The sequence below is a fragment of the Panthera onca genome, chromosome E1 (genome assembly GCF_046562875.1).
Source record: "Panthera onca isolate mPanOnc1 chromosome E1, mPanOnc1 haplotype 2, whole genome shotgun sequence".
NCBI lineage: Eukaryota > Metazoa > Chordata > Mammalia > Carnivora > Felidae > Panthera > Panthera onca.
Window position 1 is genome coordinate 25106323 of NC_138352.1, and position 20017 is coordinate 25126339.

General features: G+C 49.7%; 1 protein-coding gene across 2 annotated transcripts in view; it reads right to left on the reverse strand.

The window, feature by feature from the left end:
* Window positions 1-820: 820 nt before the first annotated feature.
* Window positions 821-20017, reverse strand: part of PMP22 (peripheral myelin protein 22) — a 32555-nt gene continuing 13358 nt past the window's right edge. For both annotated transcript variants that reach the window (XM_078437726.2, XM_078437725.2), the window contains exons 4-5: window positions 10397-10537; window positions 821-2188 (exon numbers count right to left, since the gene is read on the reverse strand). In XM_078437726.2, the coding sequence (XP_078293852.1) occupies window positions 2025-2188; window positions 10397-10537 (305 nt within the window). In that variant the 3' untranslated portion in view covers window positions 821-2024. The remainder of the gene's footprint in view (window positions 2189-10396; window positions 10538-20017) is intronic.

Here is a 20017-nt window from a genome sequence, read left to right on the forward strand (position 1 = left end):
ATAACCTGTCCAGCCTCCTACAGCAGGTAAGGGGCAAAGGGCAGGTTCAAACCTAAGGTGCCTAATCTGTGTGCTCTTCGCTACCGTATGGCTGTCTGCATACGCCTCTTCGCGAAACCATCACCCTTTGCGATTAAGAAGTATGCGATCCTTTCTTGATCCCTGGTGCCCAGTTTCACACAGATGCGCAATGAGAACTGGGAAAATACCGAACGCACCGGGAGCTCGATGTATCTCGAACGCGCAATAACACGTCAACGGGTAAACGTGGCTATGAGCGAGACGCAGCCCAAAAACCTGGAGCTAGACGGCACGGTCGGCCCTCTCCCTCCCTCAGGACCACACGCAGAGCGGGAGCTCTGTTGGTGCTAACATCTCACCTGAAAGCCCAGCCTCAAGTCACCAACTTGTCGCCTTCCCACTATCAACACGTCTCCCCTCCTTGTACACGTTACGGTCTGTGTCGCTCACGCCAACGTTCCCCGAACGTTAGGTTGACGCAGCCGTGACACGCCCCCTGGTCCCCGTGCGGATCACCAGAGGACAGCGAGAGACAGAGAGAGGGAGCTGAGCTAAATGAACACGCAAGCCCCTTCTGGTCCATGTCCAGTTTGTTTCGGCTGCAATTCCTGTTCTCCCTCAGTCAGGAGACATCTGCACAGGCTTACGGAAGGCATACGGCGCTCCCTGTGGCCGGTTAGGGAGCCCAGACCACGAGCTCAGCCTTGCTCTCTGCTACGGCTCTAAAGTGCACCGCCCCCCCACCCCCCCCCCGCCCCGCGCGCGCGCCGAGGTCCCCACAAAATCCCAAGAGAGATCGTTGAGTTACTCTGATGTTTATTTGAATGCATCTTAGTCCACACTTGGTATAAAATCAGAAAAAGCCAAGCCAAAAAAAAAAAAAGGAAAAGAAAAGAAAAGAAAAAAAGAAAAAAAAAAAACAGGTCTGGAGTCTTAGCATCAGAAGGGCACCTTATATACAGGTACAGTCGGTGGCCAATACAAGTCATTGCCAGACAGTCCTTGGAGGCAGAGAACAGTCTAGACCCAGAGGAGTCCTGGGAATGCACGGTCCCGAGGGGTCTAGAGGCTGGTCCCGATGCTCCGACCGTAAGAAAAATGTGGGAGCAGTAAACGCTGTGTTTATTATTTATTTATTATTGTCATAACTGCAGCCTCGCTAGGTACAAAAGCAGTTATAAACCATTTATATGACACAGAATTACTCAGGTGTCCATCCTACTTTATGTCGTAAAACCGTTAATTGAATTTCCAGTGAGTAGTTTAGACGATTAGTGATAATAAGGAATGGTAAATCCATAGCACCATTTCATAGGTTTGCTGTCACCGATTTCTCATCTAGACGTGCGGCTGAGACACTCACGGCCAAGGGCAAGTGTTCCAAAGCCGAGGGCTCCAGTTTGGGGGTTCTGTCCATGGCTTCGCATGGAGGTGCGGGCGGGACCTGTCTCTGCGCGACGCACCGGGTCGCCCGCCAAGCAAAAGGGCTTCTGGCCAGTCGGGGCTCCCACCCACGCTTTGGTTTTCTGAATGAGGTGGAGTGAAGGGAGGTATCTACTTTCCGATAAAAGGGAAGGGGCAAGATGGGAAGTATTTTACGTCCGGGCCAAACAAAAAGAACAACAAAACAGAACAAAAGAACAGAGCTCCGTTATACGGTTAGGAGGTAAAAGTTCCTTAGCTACTTCTTTAAGATTCAACACAAGGCTGATGGTCAACATAAAAAGCGAACGATACTATGTACATATATGTAAAAAGTGTTATAAATAGGTTTTATAAACCATAGATATTATATACATCTTGAGTCAACACGAACCCCCCCCTCAACTGCTTTCTGTTTGATTTGGTTTGAGTTTGGGTTTTTTTGGCTAGCTCTTTTGTTTGGATGGTTGGTTTGGGTTGGGTTTTTTTCTTTCTTTCTCTTTTTTTTTTTTTTTTTCTGGTTTCCTTCCTCCCTTCCCCCGATGTACGCTCAGTGCCTCAGACCAAACCGTCTGGGCACCTCATTCGCGTTTCCGCAAGATCACGTAGACGACGCCGCTGAGAAGGGCCAGAGGGAAGGCCACCCAGGCCAGGATGTAGGCGAAGCCGTAGGAGTAGTCAGAGTTGAGATGCCACTCTGGGTGCCTCACCGTGTAGATGGACGCTGCACTCATCACACACAGACCTGGGGAAAGACAGGGACAGGTAGGGGGAGGGAGGCGGGGAGGGGCCCCCCTGTCCACCTCCCCGCTGCAGATTCCACAGGACTCCGGACACCTGCCCACACCATTTCCTCTCTCTTGACACACACACACACACACACACACACACACACACATACACACACATACCAGGAAGAAGGTCACCCAATCTTCCGCAGATAACGCTGTGCTCAAAGAGCATGTCTGAGGGGCGCCTGGGGGGCTCAGCCAGCTAAGCAATCGATCAACTCTTGATTTCGGCTCAGGTCACAATCTTGCGCAGTTCAGGGGTTCAAGCCCCGAGTCAGGCTCTGTGTTGACAGCGTGGAGCCTGCTTGGGATTCCGTCTCCTTCTTTCTCTGCCCCTCCCCCCTCTCGCTCTCTGTATCTTTCTCAAAATAAATAAATAAGTAAGTAAATAAACTTAAAAAAAAAGAAGAAGAAGAAAAGGGGCACTTGGGCGGCTCAGTCTGTTGGATGTCTGACTCCAGCTCAGGTCATGATCTCACAGTTCGTGGGTTCAAGCTCTGTGTCCGGCTTTGTGCTGGCAGCTCAGAGCCTGGAGCCTGCTTCGGATTCTGTACCTCCCTCTCTCCCCACCCCTCCCAAAACTCACACTCTGTCTCTCTCAAAGATTTAAAAAATTAAAAGAAGGAGAAGGAGAAGGAGAAGAAGAAAAGCAGCTCTGATTCTGGATCTGGCAGCAGGGAAGGGCCTCGAAGATACAGAAACAGGGGAAAGAATCTGCTCTCTGCTTCTGATCGAGGTGACCCAGACCAGCATCTCCAAGGTCGCTTGTCATCTTTTCTGCCCTATTTCTCTTCCTCGGACTGTCGCCAACGCCTCGTCGACAGAAGGATGTGGCCAGCAAGAATTCGACTCACAAGATAAACCCACCTAGCGCTCTCCAGGGAGGGTTGGGCATGGGAGCGCCTGGAAACCCATAAAGCACTGTTCAAATGGGTGGTGATGTTATCTGAACCGGTAAAGCGAAGGGGCACTTGGCCACGATCTGAATTGTGCCAGGGCAAGAGCACTGGGGTCCAGGCAGACCCCAGAGCCCCTTGGCAGGACTTCCACTCAGGAGACCAAGCAAGCAATGCCAACGGGCACCGTTAGGCAGACAGAGGATACAGAGAGAGGAAAAAGAAGGGGGGGGATAGGATATGAGTGGGAAGCCGAGAGAGGAATCTATCAAGCTCCATTGCACCCGGTCCCTTCTAACAGTTCCTGGTGCCCTCAAGGTCGGGTCTGAACCCCCAAGAGTGCAAGATTATCGGGTCGAGAGATAAATCAGGTGGCCCTTCCCCTGCCCACCTCTGCAGCCCTTTGGTGTGGGACTCTTGAAGCAGGCAAGTTCAAGAGCGATGGTCCGCGCCCACAGTGACAGTCAGCATCCCCCTGCAGGGAGGGGTCCCGCGATGTCAGCACCCCAGCCTGGCGCCCCACAAAGCCCGCTCTGTTCCCTCTGTTCCCTCCTGAAAACAGGGTCTTTGAGAGGCTCTGAGTGACTCTATTATAAACCCAGCGTGCTATGTGGGATTCCTGTGGTTCCAAAGCTCCCAATGTCCCCGACCACCTACATCTAACCTCCCTGCTATTTCACTGGACACTGTAAACTTTGTTTGAACAAAGCACGTAAGTGGGAATATACTACATTCGCCACCCTGATAAGACCGTCCTTCTCCCAGTCAGAGGAGAAAGCTCCCACTTGAGTGGCCCCTGTTGAGAAGGCCACACAATAGTCCCGCAGCTCCCGCGGGATCGGATCCAGGACCTGCTACCTACAGAAAGTTAGGGGGACAGCGCGGATGCCCGGGGTAGAGGGAAAACCAAGGGCCGGCAAACTGCCATTCAAGGGCTCTGCTGGGAACGTGCTTTATTTGCCCTGGCATCCGCGATCCCCGATTATCTTCCCCAACGGCTCCGTGGCTGACCTCCGCAAGGTGCAAATTCTTGTCTTCAAGAAATACTTGAACTTCAAGAATACCGAAGTTGTCTCTCGGCTGATACCCGACTACCTCCTGGGGGCAGGGCTATAGAAAGACAAGTGTGACCCAGGGAACAGAGTGCCAAAAGGCCAGGCCCATGCTTGTCATGCTGGCGAGGCTTCCGAATGGGGCCCGCGTCTACCCAGCACGGGCAGGAACAAAGCCGCGGTGGCTGTGCAGACCAGCTGTGCCCAGATTTCACCGGCAGAGAGCACACGTTCTGTCGGCGACCACGGGGGACAGGGGGAGGCGGGACACCCAAGTGCGGTGACTCACTAGACGGCCTCGTCTGTAGGGTATCCGTCGAGGAGTATCTCGGGGGTTAAATGACCTTGAGCTTCGCTGCCACGAGCCACCGGCTGAGACGCTCGCAAAGCCAAAGAGCAGATATACGCTTCGTAATTACGGTCGTCGGGAGACTGATGCTTTAGGGTATACGCGACGACAAGGCGGTCTGCGTGTAGTGCCATAGCGGTGCCCTGGAACACGGGGAGTTAATGCCATACGACAGACCTCCCAATGTCACACAGGTGTTCCCATAAATGGGTGGTCCCCATAAAGTCGCTTTCTCAATGACCTGTAGGTGGGGGCGTGGTGATGAAGGTCCTCCCCACCCCCCCACCTCGTGGGGAAGGTGAGGGAGGTTTCGGTCACACCAGCAGTGTCCTGCCTTCTCCAAGGACGAGCGGCGTGTGCCCCGGCAGTGACAGGGATGCCCTGGGAGGGGCCCGAGTCTGGGAGGGCAGGCAGCTGTGAGTGGGGGACTCTGACCCTCTCCAGACAACACAGAAGAGCTGGCCACTCAAGAGTCTATCCCCGTCACGGGGCGCCTGGGTGGCTCAGTCAGTAAGTGTCCGCCTCTGGGTTTCGGCTCAGGTCACGATCTCGTGGCTTTGTGGGTTCGAGCCTTGCGGAGGGCTCTGTGCTGACAGCATGGAGCCTGCTCGGGATTCTCTCTCTCTGCCCCTCCCCTGCTCGTGTGCTCTCTTGCTCTCTCTCTCTCTCTCAAAATAAATAAACTAACTTAAAAGAGAGAGAGAGAGCGTGTGGACATCAGTGACCTCTGTGGAAGCTGTTCATTGGAGGGCCCAGAGCGCAAGCCTGAAAGAAGTTGCTAGAAAGCACGCAGCGGGGGGGGGGGGGGGGGGGGGGGGGGGTTGAGTTGCCTTGTGGCGATGGTTGGATGAGTGAACACCTGTGAGTCACATCCCCCCACCTCCATCCTGAGGGTGACAAAATGTCGTGGGAAGAGGCTAGAGGGTCCATTCCTCTGAAAGCGTTGGGCTCTCTGTCGGACCCACACAGAGCCTTCTCTGCACTGCCGAGCCGGTTTCCACTTTCGGCCCCCAAATGCTGCTTAGAAAATCACCCCCACAGCATTACTGGCTTCTGACCTGGGCACGGCTGGAGTAGCATCTGAAACAGTTCATCCCTCTTTTTTTTTTTAATTTATTTATTTTGGGGGTGGGGGGAGTGAGAGAGAGAGAGCACAAGCAGGGGAGGGACAGGGAGAGAGAAAGAATCCCAAGCAGGTTCTGAGCTGTCTGCACAGAGCCCAACGTGGGGCTCAATCCCACGGACCGTGAGATCATGACCCGAGCGGAAATCAAGAGTCGGCCGCTTCACCGACGGAGTCTCCCAGGCGCCCCTGGTTTAGTTCATTCCTAAGGGGGGGGGGGGGTTCTAAATGTGGTGTCTGACCACAGCTGCCTTTGAGCCCCTCGGAACAGGGAAGGCATCGTGCTTTTACGCATCCCCAAAATCCTTTCGTTCTAAAGCCCTAGATCTCTATCAGTCTGTTTGACGAAACAAACAGAACAAACGGAAACCCTCCCTCGGGAGTCCCCTTTGACCGGGTTTTCTGTTCCTCTTAATCACAATAAATAGTAAGCTATACACACGTGACCCGAGTTCGTGGCAAGGGAACACAATTATCCAGTAATCCAACAAGTGGGTTATTCAGGGCTTTCTATGGAGCCTTCGATGCACGGAGCTCGGTGCGGGGCGTCAAGTAACGAAATCAGTCAAAACGTGCATCTGTCTTTCGGGTCTGTACTTCTGCGAATTTCTTGATGTTCTCCCATCGAGGGCAACCCAGCCCAACAGAGCTAGGGCCAGGGTAAACGCTGTCTGAGAACAGACGGCTGCAGGTTCTGGAAACAAAAAGGACTCCAAAGTCCAGACACTGATTCAGAATGGCTCTTCTCTAAGAACGGGGTTTGGAACAATCTATGGCTCCTGAGTGGGAAGAGTCATCAGCAGAGAAAGTCCAGAACAATCTATGGCTCCTGAGTGGGAAGAGTCATCAGCAGAGAAAGTCCAGTAAGACCAGACCGAGGGATAACAAAGAGCTCGATGGCCACACCAGTGGTTCCTAAGCCCTGATCAAGAGTCACCCAGGGAGCAGCCCCTCCCAAGAGCTCTCCAGGGACAAAGGCTGAGCACTGGAATTTTCTAAAAGCACCTTCTTTATTCGGGGCACCTGGGCGGCTCAGTCGGTTATGTGCCCGACTCTTGATTTCAGCTCAGGTCATGATCTCACACAGTTCATGAGTTCAAGCCCCACATTGGGCTCCAGGCTGATGGCTCGGAGCCTGGAGCCTGCTTCGGATTCTGCATCTCCCTCTCTCTCTCTCTCTCTCTGCCCCTCCCCCGATTGTGCTCTTTCTCTCTCAAAAATAAATAAACGTTAAAAAAATTTAAAAAGATGGGGTGCCTAGGTGGCTCTGTTATTAAAAAAAAAAACCCTGGGGCACCTGGGTGGCTTAATCAGTTAAGCATCCAACTTCGGCTCAGGTCATGATCTCATGGTTTGCGAGTTCGAGCCCCACATCGGGTCCTGTGCTGACAGCTCCGAGCCTGGAGCCTGCTTCGGATTCCGCGTCTCCCTCTCCCTCTGCCCCTCCCCTGCTTGTGCTCTGTCTCTCTCTCTCTCAAAAATAAACATCAAAAAACATGTTTTTATAATATAAAAAAAAAAGCAATGAACTAGATGAAGACACCTGTTGCTATATCCCCCAAAAGCAGCCAACCTGCGAAGTATGTAATCAAGGGAAGACAGCTCGTAAATGTTAAGACCTGCTAATTACGACACGCAGAAGGGAATCAGGCAGACCAATAAGCACACACAGACGTGTAATCTGGAGAAAGGCAGAGACGGCTCCCTACATGGACAGTCAGCCCCGAGAGCCCCCCACACCTTTCATCCGCCTTTCCTGCACCCTCGTGCGTGTGACCTACGAAGACCACAGCTGGATCCTTCCAAGGGAAGCGAGGCAGAGGCAGCACAGAAAGTATTGGGAGACTCAGAAAATATTCCAAGGGCTTCCGCTTAAAACGGCTCAGTGCTTTGCAGAAGCATGGAAATCTTCAAGTGAAGCCTCTTCTCCTTGAAGTTTTCAACCTGAGTGGGAGGACCCTGTAGATCAAGTTCGAATGCAACGTTCGGGGGGGTGGGGCGGGGAACCTGCGGCTCCCAGACCACCTGCTTTCAGCTCCCGCTAACTGGGGTGAACAGTTCAGAACAGAACATTCCTTAGGGCTGGTAGATTACAACTGCTACTGTGGCTTGACTTTTCTCATCCAACATGACTTTCTATTCAAACCGGGGCCGCCAGGCTGATGAACTGATAACTGAACACTGGATCCCATGATAGATAAGAAGCTACGTTGGAAGGGGAGAAATGAAGAACAAATCATGTGCTTTTAGACATAGAGGGTTTTTTTTTTTAATTTCTTTTTTACGTTTATTTATTTTTGAGAGACAGAGAGAGAGCGCCAGCGGGGGAGGGGGAGAGAGAGAGGGAGACACAGAATCCGAAGCAGGCTCCAGGCCCTGAGCTGTCAGCACAGAGCCCGACGCGGGGCTCAAACTCACAAACCATGAGATCATGACCTGAGCCGAAGTTGGATGCTTAACTGATTAAGCCACCCAGGCGCCCCAAGCGTTTTTGTTTTTTTTTAAATAGTAGCATTCTAAAAGGCTTGTATCGAGTTCACAGGCGATTCAAAACAGAGAAGTGAGGGTGCATCAGGAACTATATTTTGGAAAAAGCGGAGTTTCCGCCCTGCATTTTCCGTTCTGTAGCAATTCGGGCGGATTCCGTTGTCTCTAACCATAAGGAGGTTGCTAACTATATCGACTCCACGTGGTATCGGAGGAAGTGTGGGCTTCTGGTTGTTCCTGCTTGAGCTGGGTGACCTTGGCTATTCATTATCCTCTCCTGATCTCAGTTTATCAGTAAAATAACACCCTTGTATAGGTCTCATATATATATACACACACATACACACACACACACACACATATATGCATATGTATATGCATATGCATATGTATATGCATATATGTGTGTGTGTGTGTGTGTGTGTGTGTGTGTATATATATATATATATATATATATTTTATGAAAGTTCTGGTTCCTAAGTCTGTATTATTCTCTCTTGAGGACAGATCCACTGATGCAACAGATATGATCATCAGTCGACTTGACATTGAACTGTAAATGGTAAGCCAAAAAAAAAGAAATCTCCAGACCACGTTCCAGTTTTGTGTATTACTTTCAGAAACGGGAATGACTAATTGATAACTCTTCTTCTAACACACCTAGGAATGACACTGTACCGCATAATGAGTAACTTAATAAAACCGGCACCACTCTAGGAGCTTGGCTTGCTTGGTCGAACTAAACCTATGCAAGCAGCAAAGCCCTATTAGGTTTTCACATCCTAAAACTGCACGTACCGGAATGCCATATTTAAGTATTTCATGAGAAGTAGCTGTCCAATTCCCCTCCTTTTTCCAGGGAAGGTGGCGGGGGCGGGGGGGGGGGGGTACTCTCTGGCTTCTAGAAAAGATCATCAACATCTAACCTCAGCCCGTGTCTTACCGTACGGCCGTGGGTAAGCCGTTACACCTGCACTCACCAAAGACGTGTGGGCTGTTATCAACCCTCCAATGACTGCCGCTGAGCACAGGGTGGTGATTCAGCACCACGGACATTCTGACAACCAACTAAAAGAAGAGAGGACAGCCTAGCCCTCCGCCTACTCAGCCAGCCGGCATCTAGAACATCTCACAGTACAGAGATGCTCTCTGGTGCACCGGGAGCGTGTGACTTGTTAACACGGATTATAGGATCCACCACCGCATCTCTTAATTCTCTCCGGCGCCTTCTGACTCAGTCAACTGGCAGTCAATAGACAGGAAGAGAAGAGTCAGTGAAGGAAGACACTGGCCAGAATCTAGAGACAAAGTTGGAAGCTGTCACCCTCTATAAGAGAAGCTTCTCGGACTCTGCACATCGTACATACGGATAACCTATCCGGTGGGGGAACTGGAAGGTGGTTTAAGGAGGAGAGGAATAGGGCGGCTCAGTCGGTAAGCGTCCGACATCAGCTCGGGTCGCGATCTCACGGTTCATGAGTTCGAGCCCCGCGTCGGGCTCTGTGCTGACAGCTCAGAGCCTGGAGACTGCTTCCGATTCTGTGTCTCCCTCTCTCTCTGCTCCTCCCCCACTCGCGCTCTGTCTCCCTCTCAAAAATAAACATACATTAGAAAATTTTTTTAAAAAAAGAAGGAGAGGAATGAGACCTCTCGCATGTTGTCACGGCCCCATGTTAGGAAATGATGCCGTGTGGGGGGTGCCAAAGTGAAGACACCTAAGAAGGACAACAGTAAGCCAAAGCCCAGTGGAGCCCCGGAGCTGGGGTAAAGGAGAGTAAGAATGTGCCGTGGCTTCACCACTGCTTGGAGGTGGGAGACACGTATCTGAAAACAACCTCAGCCGCCCACTGGGGCCACTTTCCGTGCTGAAGGAAGGATGGTTCCTTGGGGCTTCGCACAACGTGCAGGGATACAACCCTCAAGCGTGGCCTTTGCTCTACTCCTATCCTTATTAACATTCACCTCCGATGATGTGTCCAGACCGTGGCTCCGTCCCCGGTATTAGGTCTGGCTGGGTTATGGACCTTCGTTCTCGAGTCCCTAAGTCCTATTTCCCATCTACCCTGTTCCCTGGGGAGGGAGAGAGTTCTCAAATTCTAAGGTGCATGCGTAGGTACACACACACACACACACACACACACACACCTGTACTTTATAAAAACCACCCAATGTGCAGACTCACAAACATCAGTCACTCCCCAGCCTTGGAGACCCAGGAACAGCTTCCCCCGTGGAGTTTGTCATCCCCAACTCACCGGCAAGGATCTGGAAGACTCCGGTGATGTAAAACCGGCCCCCTTTGGTGAGAGTGAAGAGCTGGCAGAAGAACAGGAACAGGGACAGAACGCTGAAGATGATCGACAGGATCATGGTGGCCTGGACAGACTGCAGCCATTCTGGAAGGGGAGAGGCACTGGGGTTAGGAGAAGTCAGCCTGAACTCAGACGATCCACTTTTGGGATACCTGCTTGCTTGTGGCCGTTTTAAGAAAGGGCTGCAAGAAAATACTAGCGTCCCGGAAAGAGGAGCTAAACTCCAGTTAAAATCTATTGAACGCCTTCCCAGTCTTTTCGCCAAGGGTCTGAGCCCCGCCCACTGCCTCTGAGCCCCGCCCACCGTCAGCTCTCTTCTTGCCCTCAGGGGCTTGCCAATTGGAACCCCTGTCTTCCAAGCACAGTTCAAAACCACCGTCCAAAATATCAGCACCCCCCACCCCCGCAAGGAGAGGTGGAGATCGTGGGGCTGCCTGGGAAGAACAAACAGTGCTGGTCAGAGCCAAAGCCAATTCTGCAGGAAACTGGAAGAAAATGTTGAGGGAGAAGACCCTGCAGCGAAACCCATTTGCTCAGCCAAGCTGGATCTTGGCCGATCTCGATCCTACTCATGAACCTCAGCGCAGAGCAGCCCGTGCTCCGACAGGTCACCGGGTGGGACGCTGGACGACAGTTCCGCATCTTTGTTGAATGCCTGACCCGCCCCCCCTCCCCCAAGCCTCGGATCAAATCTCCACGCTTCCGACTAAACTTCAGGCGGAAAAGAGAATTCTGTAGTTCACCATCTATGGTAAAACAGTGCCATTTCCGGAAGGAAGGGAGAGGAGACGGCCTGGGTTCAGCCTACGGAGGGAGCCTACGGTGTCCTACTCGAAGACCCGCATGTGGCATTGCCCGCCTGTCACCCACGTCCCTTCTTCCAAGTGCCAAAGAAATCACCGGGGTGGGTGCTCCTCTACACAAGGCAAAGCAACTGGAGAAGCCACAGGGCCTTATCTTCTCCGCTCAGTAACTGGCTACTTCCTAAAGGCTTAGAAAAACACACACTGCTGCTTAACGCGGTACTCAACGCTACGAAAGCTGCATGATTTATAGTCAGTCACTGAATAAGATGAACCTGGGTTGAGTTACCAAGAGATCATGGCAGAATCTTAAGTGTGTTGGCTGGGTTAACTGTCACCGGAGTTTCAGCATAAGACTTTTCCAGACACGGTTGGAAGAAGTGTCGGATCCGGATCAACTAATCCAGCTCCTTCGTACGGAAAGAGATGTCTGGAGATGTTTGGATGGGCCCAACTGGGCACGATCAAACCTGAGAGGCCCTTGATTCCAGTCTAGCATCTTTTTCACCGTGACAGAACATACGTTTCTTTTGTGTTTTCAGTCTCTGTGTCAACTCAGGTAGGAAAAAGATGTCCCGGGTTGGGTGCCATCTTTCTCCAGCATATTTAGTCCCTCTAGGTGAGCCTGCCATGAAGTCAATGTTGCCGGAATACCGTCTTTTCGAGAGTAAACCAATTATCCGGGACTCTGGTAGGGGAGTGTGGAAACACAAAGATACGTGAGACCCAAATCCAGAACTGAAAACAGTGATTCAGTTTTGCTGGGAAACGTTCTTCAGTTTCCCTCCCAGGGAGCATGGCTGATGCAGACAGTACCCTGGATTTCCTCCCCCAGTTCTGAAATCTTTACCCCCCACTAACCCCTAACAACAGACCTCACACTTCGAAAAGACCTCAAATCTTTGACATTAAATCTACACGAAGAGGAAAGATCCCTTAGAATTAATAAGGGAACTTAAAGCCTTCTCGAGAACTTCTTTTACCAATAATTTGAGCGTTAGTCCCAACCCCATTACAATGGGGGGCTTTTGCCGTACGTGGTCAAATCAGATCAGAATCCTGGGGTCAAGGAAGGTGTTATTCGATGAGCATTTGTTGAACATCTACTGCTGCGAGCCCAGCTCTCAGGTTGGCTCTGGGAGATACAGAGTTGAAGAAGAAGCTTTTCAATCATAAGTACAATAAATAAATCACATATATGAAGATAGTCCAGTCAAATCACCGATCACAATACACGTGAATGGGTTCGAGTCCCTCGCTGACACAGAATTTCACCTTGAATTACATTAATTCCTGTCTATAGTCTGAGACAAGAGATACATCTCAAACAAACAATGGTAGAAAAATCAAAAGATTTTTAAAAGAGGCTCCAGGCAAATATTAACAAAAAGAAAGCAATTACAGTAATCATAGCAGCAGAAAAATAAAGCGGAATTTAAATTGAAAAAGATGAGGGGTGCCTGGGTATCTCAGTTGAAGCATCCGGCTCTTGATTTCTGCTCAGGTCATGATCTCACGGTTCACGAGTTCAAGCCCTACATCGGGCTCCACACACTGACAGGACAGAACCTGCTTGGGATTCTCTTTCTCCCCGACTCTCTCTGTCCCTTCCCCGCTTGCGCAGGCACACACACGTTCTCTCTCTCTCTCTCTCAAATAAATAAACTTTAATAAATAAGTAAGTTGAAAAAGATGAAAGGGGCCAAAGAGAGATACTTCCTAGTGAAGAAAGATCCAGTTTACCATAAGGAAATGGCAGTCATAAACCTTTATGCATATAATAACACATCCTGGAAAATGTATAAAGCAAAAGATAATTGGAATACGAGAAGATATTGACAAAGTCACAATCACGGTGAAAGACTTTGGCACACTTCTCTCAGAATAGATAAATCAACTAGCAAAAAACAAAAACAAAAACACAGGAGCAGAGAGATTATTCATAACAGGGCTAACAAATTCAACTTAGTAGATACATAGACAATTTGCATCCAGATAATAAAGACCGTGAATTATTTTCAAACGCACGAGGAACAGTCTTACACACTCCGTATCAGGCATCAAAAAAATCTCAATAAATTTCAAAGGAAGCAGAAATCATACCGGCACAACTTGAGGCAAACACAAAGTAGAAATTAAAAACAAACTGGCCAAGATAACGTTGGAAATTTAAAAAATGGTATCCGGACAGAGAAATCGAGACAAAAACCAAAACTTTCTTCAGCAAGGATTGCCGCTGTACCACGTGACAAATCTATAGGCGGGTGGCCCAAGCAATACTTAGCATTTAATGGACACCCTTAGAACAATTACTAAACAATAAAAAATAATGACAAAGAATGAACTTTCAACTCAAGAAATTAGAAAAGGAATAATGAATCCAGAATCAATGGACTCATTACTGAGAAGGGCAGAGATTAATAGAATTTAAAAATGACAAAAATACAACTGATTAAAGAATCATGTTCTTTGGGGAATCCAAAGAACATGGGGAATCCATGTTCTATTGGAATCAATAAGGCAGACAAATTTTACTAAATCACACAGAAGACGTGCTAAAGACACAGAAACATATTATGTCCCCAGACAGAAACACTCAAAGTCATAAAGATGCCGCTTTTCCCCAAAGCAATCTACGAGTTCAATATTATCCTAAATAATATCCCAGCCAGAACGTGACATGTGCTTTAACAACTTATCTAAAGGGCAATAAAGCAACAAGAGCCAAAACATGTTGAACCAAACACAAAAACAACAGGAAAAAACAAAACGAGACAAACAAAAACAATGAGGCAGAACATCACCTACCAGATATCAAACATATATTATATATATATATGTATATACAACATATATACATGTATTATTATATATGTATACATAGTATGATTATAACCATAAATTATGTAATATGTATTTTTATGTTACTATATTTATATTAGATTACACTATATAGCTTATGCTACAAGCTTATATTATACTTATATTATAAAGTTTTAGCAGCTCAAACAATGTGGTATCAGCCATGAAAGAAAAATAAAACAACAGGACAGAATTAAGACTTTGTGAGTACACCTGTGAATTTAGTCTATAATAAACACAACATACAACTCAGTAGGGAAAGGATAGAACAGATACCAAGCGGTGTTGGCCATCCATTTGTCAAAAAACCCAAGTAGATCTCTAGCTCACATCATCCACAAAATTCAATTCCAGAGGCATCAAAAGGCTCAGTGTAGAATTATAAAGCCACGGAGACACGCGATTCACAAAAGAGAAATACGAACAGCCAATAAACATATTTAATGGTGCTCATCTTCATTAGCAACCAGGAAAACACAAGTGAAATCCAGAAGGGATGTGATGCCAATGTTTACCTATCACACTGGCTGAAATCAAGACGACTGATAATGTCAACAGAGTGCACATATGAGAGATACGTCTGTATACCGTTCAGAGGGATGATAATATAATAATTGTTCTGTGCCCAGCAATTTGGCAGAATCCATTTGAATTTTTAAATGTCAGGGTGCCTGCGTGGCTCAGTCGGTTGAGCGTCCGACTCTTGATTTTGGCTCAGGTCATGATCTCACTGTTTGTGGGACTGAGCCCTGCATTGGGCTCTGTGCTGATAATGTGGACCGAGCCTGCTTGGGATTTTCTCTCTCCCCCTCTGTATGCCCCTCCCTGACGCGTGCCCTCTCTCTCTCTCTAAGTAAATAAATAAACATTTAAAAAAATAATAAAAAAATAAAACTTTAAATGCCAATACCACGACCCCACGGTTTAATCACTACATCCCGGATAAACATTTAAACATAGGCTCCAAGAGAAATGAATAAGGATGCTCGCTGTGGTACCACTCTTCGGAGTGGAAATAAATTAAGGTAAATCCTTGCAATGGAATGTTCTGCAACAGTTAAAAAATCATGAGTTAGAAAATGAATAACCACTGAAAAGCCCTCAAGACAACGAAAAGACTCAGGTGTACACACGACGTGATGTCATTGTGTAAATACACACCAAAACACTATATATGCGCAAATGCGCACGCACAGGTGTGAACGTGTGTGTGTGTGTGTGTGTGTGTGTTCATTGAAAAAAGAGCCAAGGACGTGCCAGATTGATATCAACGATTGCCCCAGGAACTAGAGCTGGAATGGAGAAGAGTTTGTCTTCTGTCAAGGTCTATACTGTTTTGGGGGCGCCTGGGTGGTTCAGTCGGTTAAGCGTCCGACTTCAGCTCAGGTCACGATCTGACGGTTCGTGAGTTCGAGCCCCGTGTCGGGCTCTGAGCTGTAGAATTAGCTCAGAATCTGTCAGCAGGTAGCCCACTTCATATCTTCTGTACCCTTCTCTCTCTGTCCCTCCCCCACTCGTGCTCTGTCTCTCTTTTTCTCTCTCTCAAAAAATAAATAACCATTAAAGCTATTTTTTAAATGATCTCTATCAGTTGGTTTGTTTTTAATATGGAGAATACTCTCATGTAATCTTTGAATAAACTGAAACTAATTTAAAAGATCACAAGGTAAAGAAAACCTCGCAGGCCCCAATAAGTGAGGATTCCGAAACTCAAAGAATGGCTGGAATCTGGACAGGACCGGTTTTCCACCTGCAAAGAGTAAAGGGACTTCACATTTCTTCAAATGCCATCAAATCAGAAGCCACATGTTGACAGAAGGGAAAAAACAGCGCTGAGCCAGGAGGGAGAAGTTTGCGTTCCAGCCCCAAACAGGCCGGCTGAAGGTTCGAGAGCCTGGTCAGTATTGTTCCAAAGGAAGCCGATGATGTCCTGAGGGGATTCTGAAGTTCACAGGACATTGGTCCAGAGCCAGAATCCTTCATCTGGACTGGACTAGACCCACGGCAGACAGTAATGGAGAGCAGGTATCTATGCTCCTGGCATGGCAGGTGTTCGATCCTCTATGAGGATATATGAAGCCTGACCACCCAGTGGTCATTCAGTCCAGTTACAAAGGCCCAGGGGACGGCTCTGTCACCCGCTTCTGCTGACCGCCCCCTTCACTACCACTTGCCATGTTTGGGGCTCTGAATTTTTCTTCTCTAACATGACGTACAATCTCGTAGAGCGGTCGCAAGGATCAAACAAGCTGATATAAAAGATCTGTCAAAAGACGATACAAATAACCCGATTTAAAAAGCCGATGTTGGGGCGCCTGAGTGGCTCAGTCAGTTAAGCGTCTGACTCTTGATCTCCGCTCAGGTCATGATCTCACGGTTTATGAGTTCAAGCCCCATGTCAGGCTTTGTGCTGGCAGCACAGAACCTGCTTAGAATTCTCTCTCCCTCTGTTTCTGCCCCTACCCTACTCATGCTCTTTCTGCCCCCTACTCTACTCACACTCTCTCTGCCCCTACCCTACTCATGCTGTCTCTGGCCCCTCCCCTACTCATGCTCTCTCTGGCCCCTCCCCTACTCATGCTCTCTCTGTCCCCACCCTACTCATGCTCTCACTGCCCCCTACTCTGCTCATGCTCTCTCTGCCCCTACCCTACTCATGCTGTCTCTGGCCCCTCCCCTACGTATGCTGTCTCTGGCCCCTACTCTACTCATGCTGTCTCTGCCCCTACCCTACTCATGCTCTTTCTGCCCCCTACCCTACTCACGCTCTCTCTGCCCCCTACCCTACTCATGCTCTCTCTGGCCCCTCCCCTACTCATGCTGTCTCTGGCCCCTCCCCTACTCATGCTGTCTCTGGCCCCTACTCTACTCATGCTGTCTCTGCCCCTACCCTACTCATGCTCTTTCTGCCCCCTACCCTACTCACACTCTCTCTGCCCCTCCCCTACTCATGCTGTCTCTGGCCCCTCCCCTACTCATGCTGTCTCTGGCCCCTACCCTACTCATGCTCTCTCTGCCCCTACCCTACTCATGCTGTCTCTGGCCCCTACCCAACTCATGCTCTCTCTCGCTCTCTCTCAAAATAAATATATAAACTTAAAAAAAAAAAAAAAAGCTGATGTTGAAGATCAGGGTAAGTAAGCAATTACAGACTGTTCCAGGGTTCTGGGGGTACCTCCATCCGGGTGACTCCAGTCATGATAAGGGGGGGACCACAGGGCTCACACCAGCCATTTTATTAGGGGACCAACCAGAACTCCAAAGTATCCTGGAACAACGTTGACATCAATCCAGAATATCTCACTTTCAGCTCAGAGTCCCGCAGACTATTTGTAAAGAGTCAGATGGTCCATATTGTTGGCTTTGCAGGTCACACGTACGGTCTCGGCAGCAACCATCGGGCTCTGCCATCTAGCACCAAATCGGTCTTGGCCAATGTGTACGTTTCATCCAATGAGGCCTTACGTACAAAATCAGGGAGCGGTGGGCCAGGTCCGGCCCGCAGCCTCTACGTGGCCAAGCTCTGCTATCGCAAAGCCAATCAGACGTACAGGAAATCATGCTTAGGGTGGAGGGACGTCTGATACAAGGCACAGAGCTATCAATGACGGATCGATGTCAGACAGAAAGCCTGATTTATACGGAGCACGCCTAACGTCAGGCCAACAGGCCAAGTGACAGATCCGCACCCCCATCCCGGCCCCAGCGCGGGGACACGCTGTCTCTCAAACTGCAAGCTGAGCCCACGTTGGGCACCCACAGTCTTCCTCACTCGGTGGCTGGCCCCCAAGTGGATACCCGGTAAATCCTAGCAGAACTCCGGCGACAGTGTTTGGGGCAGAGCACAGGGATTTAAAGCCCTAAAAACTCTTTGGAGACCTTGTTCTAATGAGAGTGCCGCATCCAAGAGCTTTTGGACGGGTTGCGGATGTGGGCCGCGGAGGCAGGGCGACCCAGCGTCCCCGGCAGAGAAGGGCAAGCTTGAGTTACTCCGCGATCAAAGCTCGCTTCAAGGTCAGATTCCTGCTGCCGGGGCAGCTAAGCAATGAAGGAAATACATCTGCCCCCGCAGCTGTATTCTTAGCCGGGGCCTGGAGTCCAGTGAGTTACGGGCTCAGAAAGGATGAGGCGCTTTTCAAAGCACCAGATCATCTGGGCCCTTCTGCGGCTTTCATTACCGGCACAGAGTCAGTCCCCTGCCTCTCTCGTCCCCTGCCCACCCCCCCCCCCCCGGGGTCCCTCTCTGAGCGAGGCACAAACGCTTTCTGTTTCCATCGAGAGAACAGCTTTTCTTGGAAGGGAGAGGACAGACAGCTGAGGGAAAGTCAGAGCACACACCAGGGAGGCCGTGAAAGAAACAAAGCCTCCAAGAAGCCACCAGAGGGGCTAAATCCCAAATGCAAGAGATGCGACAGGCACGTGCACACCTGGGCAGAAGGCTGGGCTGTTTGCAACAGCACGTGACCAACAAGGCCGGGCTCTGCGCCCTCAGACCGCCCCGCCCACGGCCACCACACAAATTGCCATTTTCCTCATTTGTCACTATGAATGCCATTCCAGGAATAGCTGACACGCCGAGGGGCCTCTATGCTGAACAACGTGGCCTTTGCCCTTAAGGCTTCACCCACCCGCTGGAGCACCTGCACAGCCCCCCACGTGGGTCTACACCCTGGCGGGGGGGGGGGGGGGGGGTCTACACCCACACAAGAGGATACAGAACCGCCCAATACGGAATCGTGGGGGCCTGTTAATTAGAGCAAACGAGCGAACACGCCCATGTCAAGCAGGTGGAAAGAAACTTCGGGTCAAGGTGTTCCTGCTTAAGCCTCATTAACTGGCTCAGGGGTGGACAGAGGAACCACTCAAACTGGAGTTTGAGACCACAGTTTCATTCTGCTAACGAGACCTTGGGCTCCAAAAGGGAATGTAATATGGCACAGAGGATACCAGCAAACACTTAAGGCGGCTTAGGTTTCCTTTGGAAAATGCTCCGGCTGGAAAAGTCTAGAAACTACAGGATCAGGTGAGGCTAGGCTGTGTCCCTCGAAGAATTATTGTGCTCTCTCTCCCTCTCTCTCTTTGTGCCTCTCCCCCTCTCTCAAAATAAATAAATAAATATTAAAAGGAAAAAAAAAAGAGAATTGTTGTGGGACCACTTACCCACCGGTTGACTAAAAAAACAGAAACAAGGGACGGGTCCCACGGTCAAGTACGTTAAGCTCCCCCCTCGGGTGCTAATTACAACCTACAACGAAACGTTAAAGGCTAAGAGAATTCTTGCCATCAAAGAAGCAGCCCTTAGCTTTTAGTGTTCTCCGATTTTTCCAATGGACTTATCAGAAAAAAAAATTTTTTTTTTTTTTTTTGGAGCGGACCACTTGGAAATGTTGGGTTTGGCCAGAGAAAATGGCAGCAGGGGGACAGAAAGGCATTGTGCGTGAGCTGCAGTCTCCGATTAGCCAGGAGTGTGTAAGGGGTGAGGGGGATGCCCGGGTTGTTTGCAGGATCTTTGGGTCTGAGAGGCTTTCTCTGCAAAATAATAGCCAGAAGCCCCCTCTCCTTTTGATTCCTAAAGCCTTTTCGAAAAGGCCAAGCATCGTGGTGGTCAAGAGCTAGAACAGAGCCCCTACCCCATCAATCGCGGTAATCGCCCTCCGTCACCTAGCACAACGTCCTTCTCTCCCCTGCACGCCTACCGAAATTCTCCCCAACGTCCAAAGCCCAGCTCAAAGGTCACCTCCACTCTGGACACTCCCCCACCATGTCACAAGTACACCCGGAACGAGAAGACACTCTGGGACACGACGTGGTAGCTGCCTTTCCATGCTCACTCTATTCGGCACCCAGGGCACCTGCCCCAGATTCCCAGTTGGTTAGACAAAAGGCAAGATGCCCAGGC